The sequence below is a fragment of the Gastrolobium bilobum genome, unplaced genomic scaffold (genome assembly GCF_033153095.1).
Source record: "Gastrolobium bilobum isolate Gb01-03AN ecotype WA unplaced genomic scaffold, APGP_CSIRO_Gbil_v1 utg40803, whole genome shotgun sequence".
Classification (NCBI taxonomy): Eukaryota; Viridiplantae; Streptophyta; class Magnoliopsida; order Fabales; family Fabaceae; genus Gastrolobium; species Gastrolobium bilobum.
This window is the reverse complement of record NW_026895893.1, coordinates 19,551-27,927: the sequence shown is the minus strand read 5'-3', so window position 1 is coordinate 27,927 and position 8,377 is coordinate 19,551. Positions and strand designations below refer to the sequence as shown.

The 8,377-nt window shown below is 32.3% G+C and overlaps 1 protein-coding gene across 1 annotated transcript; it reads left to right on the top strand.

Moving 5' to 3' along the window:
• The first annotated feature begins 4,443 nt into the window (after positions 1 to 4,443).
• On the top strand, positions 4,444 to 4,758 carry LOC133296637 (uncharacterized). The gene has a single exon (XM_061495663.1). It carries the CDS (start codon positions 4,444 to 4,446, stop codon positions 4,756 to 4,758), a length of 315 nt encoding a protein of 104 aa, XP_061351647.1.
• Positions 4,759 to 8,377: the final 3,619 nt, after the last annotated feature.

Genomic DNA, 8,377 nt, shown 5'->3' with positions numbered 1-8,377 from the left:
CTCAAAGACAAGATTTTTGGGGTTGGCTAGCTAGGGAGGGAATTTTAGGGATCCTATCAGCCTACTTAAATATTTTGGAGTAATGGGAAAGTTGGGGGAATTTTGCTTTAAGGAAAAAAAAATTTAATTTTTCTTTTACCTATCTTAATTGATTAAATTATTGAAAGAGTAAGTAGATCTTCATGCTGCTGGTTCCTGGCTAGTTTTGCTTTGTATTTTTTTTTTCAAAGTATGTAGCTAAAATTTGAATATATATATATATATATATATATATATATATATATATAAAGTTTTATAAAAGTTATGTTATAAGAAAAATGATTATGTCATGTTATAGAGATTCGTTTTCCGAGCCTTAGTTTTTTTTTTTTTTTTTTGCTTCAAAAAATATGGACTTCACAAAATATTGTGTGTATAGGAAAAGTAATTGTATCATGTTGTATGATGAATATAAACCATATATATATATATATTCATTTATTTCACTATGATACTAGTTAGGTATGTTGAATATTTTTTTTTAATTTATTGTGTAATTATAGTGGGTGGGACACAAGATTCGCTAGCTGTAATTGCTTTAGATTTCACTTAGAACAAGAAAGACTTTGTGTTGAGTTGAACAAAATTTGTGAGCCCGAAGCTCTTCCATCCCAGAAAACACGTTGTATCCTATTCTAGGAATATTTAAAATGTCTTGGATGCTGTTCCTTTTGTCTACTTTTTACCTTTGGAACCTCAAAATTGTTCATGGGTCTGTCCCTCTAATTCTCTCGAAAAAATTGAATGGTCCCTACTCCCTCACTTACCCTCCTTTTTTCCTAACGTACAAGTAACATATTGAAGTTGTGTGATGAATCATGAAACAGCACCTTCTAGCTGCTACTCTCTAAATTGAGTGATCGAAACAGAGTCAGTGGTTCATGCCCAATTGCCCATTATTCAACTTTTGCATGCGTTGCTTGATAAGCGAGGGAAATGGCTTAGCTAGTCTCTTCATTTTAACAAAAGAGCAAGGGTACTCCACTCATGTCTTGATAATCCACCCTCCTCAGTCCCTACCCAACAAACTAAGCAAAGTCTTTACTCTTTCGTAGCTATTATATATGGGTCTGATGTATCCGATATCTTCTTATCTCTTATACATATATAAAAGTATGAGGACTCTTATACATATATAAAAGTATGAGGAAATAGAAATATAATGTTGTAGGAAAATGTTTAGGTAATGTTATAGAGATAGAGATGGTGGCACCCACACTTGTTTATTTTTTTGGTTTTTGAAAACAAGCGTGGGTCCCACCATCTCTATCTCTATAACATTACCTAAACATTTTCCTACAACATTATATTTCTTTTTCCCAAAAGTATGTGAGATTTATGTGAGGTCATGTGAAAAGAAAAAAGAAAAAAATAAACCTCACATACATTTATATGTATGTAAAAAGAGGAAAGATATTCTTACTACCAAAATCTTCTACTACTAACTCACTACCTATCTAATTACAGTTGAATCAATATTTTCTCTTTTTTCAAAAACTTTTTAGCATTCTCTCTCTTTGATTCAATGGTGATTAGATAGGTAGTAAGTTGTAAGTTAGTAGTAGAAAATTTTGATAGTAAGAATATCCTTCTTCATATAAAAAATAATTTTATTTATTACAAAAAAGAGATATTATAATATATAAAGTTAACGACAAAGTTTTGAATAAGAGATTAACAACTACCGCTGAAAATTGACGACAAGGAATGGAGCTTATAAATGCGTGTTTTTGTCCTTTTCGATATTATAAATTTTGTTTAACTGACTGCTACATGATAATCTTGACCAAATTAAATTAAATTAAATCAAAAGTTTATATATAACTGTAAAAAAGATTTTTTTTTTTAATATTAAACTGAGATTAAAACTTATAACATACAATGTATGTGTTGCATTTGCGGTACAAAAAAAAGATACCCCTCAATCATAAAATTTGTTTGTTAGTTTCATCAATAAAAAAGTTAATCTATTCGCAGTTTTAACTTTTTCATAGGATTATTTATCATTAAAAAGAAACAAAAGTAAAAGGTTAATTAAAATTCAGTAATGATTTCTTCTTCTATTGGAGACACTGGACAACATAAGGGCCCACGAGGTTTTAGAAGGACAAGAATGTGGTGAAAAAGATAATTGCTTGAGGGTTGATTACGATTTACAAGCCCAAAAGTACCACCTCTATTTTGTCCCGTTGTGTGTTAAACATGGTTGATGTGATGAGTATCTGTCTCACAGTCTAGAAAAATAACTAGAAAAAAGGTAAAAATAAAAAAGAAAAGAAAAAGGAGAAAGAAAATGAAGTTAATATATACTTAATGCAATGCATTTGCCATTGCTAACTCATCAATATTGACTTTGGCATGTATCCCTATGTATGCACAAACCCCTCTCCATAAAGTATCAACCTCCACTAACTTTGTCTAGGCCTGGAAAAGAACCATTGCATGTCATTCTTATATATCTTTCTCAAATAAAGTATAAAGTATCAAATTAAACTTGAGAGATAGCATGGACATAATAATGTGATATAAAAGCGATTGATGAACCGGTGTATATCTTTTAGTGGACCTTTTTATATTTTTGGCACAAGGTGGAGGGTTGGGATAGTGATGTCTCCTGGGCCAGCAACTGGTGTTTGAAAGGCATGCTTGATAATAATTTTTAAATTATAATTTAATTTCATAAAAAAGGAAATTTTATTCCCACTTATATAATAGTTTGGGATAAAAAAATATATTAAAAAAATATAATTATAATTTTATCAAACATATATTTTATGGATGAAGCATAATTCGTTAATTTATGGTGTGAAAATTATAATCTAAATATATATGTTATGCCATAGCGTACCTATGAAGGCTTTTTGTTTGTTTGTTTTTATTTATTTATTTATTTTGTTAAAAAGCAAACTTGGATATGGACCTTTAATGTAACATGCATATATTATGAAAACGAAATTTTTAAAAGGATCCTTTTGTAATGCTTTTTTTCCGGTAAAGAAAGAGACTTTTGATTATTGCTTATTAAATAGGCACTTTGCAAGGAGATAAGCTTTCAATTTTTGCCCATGCCAGATTGATTTATTTTCGATTACTCGCCCTATTCTTCCCTAATCAGTAATCACCATCAATCCTTTTGTTAAAAAATTCATCACTTATATGTTCATTAAAGTAGAAAATATGTTTAGGTATTTAATTAATATCGAGTTATTATCTCTTACTATAATTTCTATTGCCGTTAAATTATTAGAGGATATATATATGAGAAAATGTTACAGGTATTAGATTTAGATTTAATCCGATAATAATAAAAGTTGATGAGTACAAACATAGGATAAGCCTAACCGAACTTTTTGCGATAGTTTTTCGTTTACAATCTACCCCTCACAAACATTTAGTTTTATTATTGTCATGTATTGAAAGTATAAGAATATGAATAACAAATTGGAATGTTTAATATTTCATGGGACTCGTCACTACAAGAAAAAATCTTATTAGTGTCGCAAATTTCGTCACTACGTATGAAATTTCGTCACAAATTCTTGAGTCGCAAATTTATTTGTGACGAAATTTGATTATTTGTGTAAAAATTTATCATTTGTGACAAAATTTGTCACAAAATTTTTTGTCACAAATAAACTTTTTTCTTGTAGTGCGTCAGTCGTCAGGTATACTAATGGCAACAATAACAATTAAGAAGTGAGATAGACTGATGGTCAGGATTTAAATAACTAATTGTATGCTTAATATTTCCTAAAAATGAAAGTATATTAATGAGATGAGAGATCAGAAAATCTGTATATAATCAATGGCTGTATAAGTACAGTTTGATAGGAGTTTAACTTGTCAAAATTGATTCACGTTTATACGTTCTAAAAAGTTTCAAAGAAAATTCATAAAATTATCAATACATGGGTAATTATATCGTATATATGTATCTCATATCGATATTTATTGATCAGTATACGTAAGGAAGGGTGTGCATGAGAACCATTATGTTTTCTGGCATTATTTTTGAAAAGAAAAAAATTCTTTTCTATTTATGTGCCTTGGAATAGTTTCTGAGAAAAAAAAATGTGTTTGATAATATGTTTTATTTTTATTCTGAGAATGAGAATTGTGTTCGATAACACAACAAATAATATAATAAAAAATAATTCCTATTAAGTATAAATTTCTTTTGGATCATCACTTTCCTTTCCATATGGTGTGGTGGTGGTGGTGGCGGTGACAACAGTGGTGGTGGCATGGTGATGGTAGTGGTGGTGGTGGTAGTGACGGTAGTGGTGATGATGGCAGTGGCTGCAGCGACGGTGGTGGTAATGGAGGGATGGTGGCGGCATAGTGGTGGCGATAGTGGTGGTGATGGTGGGGATGGGGGTGGTGGTGATGGCAGTGACTACGACGATGGTGGTGATGGTTGGTGGTGGCCGTGGTGGTGTTGGTGATGGCATAGTGGTGGTGTTGACGGCAGTGGCTGTGACGATGGTGGTGGTGGTTGGTGGTGGTGGTGGTGGCAGGGGCGATAAAGTGGTGGTGGTGGTGATGACAGTGGCTACAGTGATGATAGTGGTTGTTGGTGACGGTGGTAGAAGTGGTGGTGGTGGTCGTGACAGCAGTGGCTGTGATAATGATAGTAGTGGTGACAGTGACGGTTGTGGTGGCGGTGATTGTGGCAATGGCGGTGACATATTGGTGGTGGTGGTGGTGGTGGCGTGGTAGTGGTGGTGGAGATGATCACATGATGGTGGTGGTGACAGCAGTGGTTACAGCGATAATGGTGGTGGTTGGTGACGGTGGCAGTGGTGATGGCATGGTGGTGGTGGTGGTGACAGTGGCTGCGGCGATGGTAGTGGTGGTTGGTGAAGGTGGTGGAAGTGGTGGCATCGTGGTGGTGGCGATGGCGTGGTGATAGCGGTGGTGGTGGTGCATAATGTTGGTCGTGACAGCAGTGGCTGCAATAATGGTGGTGGTGGTTGGTGACAGTGGTGGCGGTGATGGTAGTGGTGGCGGAGGCGGTGGCGATAGGTGGAGGTGGTGGTGGCATCGTCGTTGTCGTGGTGGTGACGACGACATTGGTGGTACAATGACGGCAGCTACGATGGTGGCGGTGGTCGTGTTGGGATGATGATGGTAAGATGATGACGATAGTGGTGAAGTGATTGAGAGAAATAAGTGTTTCTCATTTTGTGCCCGGAAACAATAATGCAGAAATTTTTTTATTCTTTTTTCTATTCTCCAGCACAAAAATTAAATCGGTTCATCCCAGAAACAAAATAATAAACCGATTTTTCCAAATGAGTTTACTATCCATTTCTATTCACCGAAACAGAAATTAAAAAGAAAATTGATTCCGAGAAAGTTTGCATGCACACCCTAAGTCTACAAGAAACAACTTTTTGTTGTTAACTTTGTTAGTTTGTTATTAATTAAATAAAACTAATTAACTATTACTCGAAACTTTTCCAATAATATTTATTCTTTACCAAAAAAATATATCTATACTTTAAATGTTTTTATAGATTTATTCACCTAGATTAATCCGATCGAAGCGGGTAGGATCACAAGGATGGTAAATATTTAGCTACCAAACTTTTGATATTGCTACATACTTAAAATTGAACTCGAGACCACAGATTAAATTGAAATATACCACATGCAATTGACACACATTCTTGGTATCTTTTATGAAATTTTGTTGAAAATGACTATTATAAAAATCATATTTATCATAGAATGAGTAGATTGTTTATTATCTTTTAGTTGACGTAAATTTTATAAAAAAATAAGCTACTAAGATTAACTTAGTAATAAGAGGTGTGGGTAGTTATGTTAGATGATGTGTATTCTAGTCCTTCCTCGTGTATAAAAAAAATATATTTATAATAATGGAAAGAATCTCCAGCTACACATCAAGCTATGTAAAGCTACAAATTCTGCAGATTACTGCTATATATTTCCATCATTTGAACTGCACAAAAGTTTGTGGTAGTTGCGTGATTTATATGCAGTCTATCCTACCCTGTTAGCTTAGCTATATATATTGCACTAGGTGTTCATCATGTGGCCCGCATATCAGCAGCTTTGGTCCATTACGTGTTACAGCACTACCATTTTGTTTAAGCAAGCAAGTAATTATGCCATTGACATGCTTAAAGTTTCGAAAGATGCTGAATGGTGGTCCTTCAAAATATTGATGGGATTAATGGCAAGAGCATTGAGAGGGACTAAACTTGTTTATCCTTTAATATACGCTCGTGGGTTTTCACGTTACAAATCAATTGACTTGTCTCATATTTAAGTGTAAAGGTTACTCCTGGCTTTTACAGTTTAGAGGCATGGTCTCTACTCTCTAGATATGTTTGTGTATGAGACTTGGTTTTTCTCGACGTGACCTTAAAAATCATAATTTTATGAGGAAAAAATCTAATTTTTAACTGCTTTGTATTTACGAGTTACGACTATTTTAAGTAATTTTATATGATAATCAACTGTAATCTTTTTTTTTTTTTTTTTTATAACCTTCAACTGTAATCTTAAAATTAGGAGTAATATCCTATTTTAGTCTCCAAAATTACACTCTACCGATTTGGTCTTTTTAAAACCTTTTCAATTTAATTCCGTAAAAATTAAATTTCTCTATTCATTTTAATCTAATGCGGTTAATAGAATATTGACGAAATTTCATAATGTTTAAATATTGAAGGCTCATATTCAAACATTGTATCTAAAATTATCATTTATGATACTCATAGAATGTATTTCAGACTATACAAGTCATGAAGTCAATGTGTAAATATGGGGTACGTCATAATATTTGAATATTTAAATATTCTTCAATATTCGAACATGAACAGAATTTCATCGATGATGTCAAACTAGCTAAAATAAATAGAGTGAATCAATTATTAAGGATTTTGAGCTTAACTAAAATAATAAAAATTCTTAAGGGACTAAATTAATAATAAATATATATCTTCGGGATTAAAATGGTTTCTTACAGTAATATCTCAAATAAATTGACATGCATATATGTTCATAATAAGTGTTAAAACTATAAATATAGATTATGGTTTACAAAAATATATTACTCAATATGCATAAACAAGCAAATTACGTATTACAAGCCACAAAATAAATGAATAAGATCAAAAATTTTTTTTTTTATCATAATACTAACATTCTCTCCCTCTTATTCTTTTTTGTAATTGTCATGCAACTAGTGTCAAATTTCAAATTTGACATCTCATCTGAGAGTCGTTAGATCACAAAAGATCGACTCTGATTTACAAGCATGTGACACCATTGATCTTTTTTGATCTAATGGTTATCAATGAGGTGTAAAATTTGAAATTTGACACCGGTGTCAAAGGATCCTATCTCATATATATATATATATATATATATATATATATATATATATATATAATTAACTTTGTTAATAATTAATACAGGCATGGACTTTATTTAGAATTAATGCACATGGAGAATCCTAAATCCACATTCAACGCATCCGGCAACAAGGCGGGTTTTAACTATCCAGTACGAGATAGGGTTGGGAGGTTACCCAGGTTTTAAAATTCACATGGAAAATTAACAAGCACTTGGACCAATTGGGTATGAGGTTGTTCTAATTAACTTAATTAGTAGTTTTGAATTCATATTTTGGATACACAGTTATGTAAGAGTTTTACTATCTTTATGATTCTGTCCAACTTTACTGGATTAATCAAATAATCGATGAACTGGTAGAGAAATCTAAAAAAAAAAAAAACATTCCTATGGAAATGAAATGGAATGCTTGATCATGATTAAGGGTATTAGGAAAAAAATGACCCAAACATATAAGGAAAAAATGTATATCCTTTTAAATGACACAACTTATATCCTTTCACTCTCACAAAGAGGTGAGACCCACACCTTTAATTTTTTTGTCAATTCTCTCTCCTCCTTTATCTATCTCTTTCTCTCTTAAAATGACACAACTTTACATTCTTTAAAATGACACACTTTTTCCAACATATAATGGCAGAGTTTTGTATCTTAAAATCTAATGGGCCAAGCCCTTTTCAAGTTTATCTACCATCATTACCAGCCCAATTTATAAGCGAGTAGTGTCCACCCCAGTTTATCAATTGTCCATTTCAATTGTATCGGCTACAGAAACCAGAATGAATCAACAATGTCCAAATCACTATAAGCTGATCGATGAAAAAGAAAATAATGCATTCAAAGTAAAGAAAGGCAACATAAAAAAAATCCACTTTCAAGTTCAACCATCATGTATTTTTCTTCATAAAAATGCAAACCAGAAAAAAGAGTCTTTTGAAACATATAATGT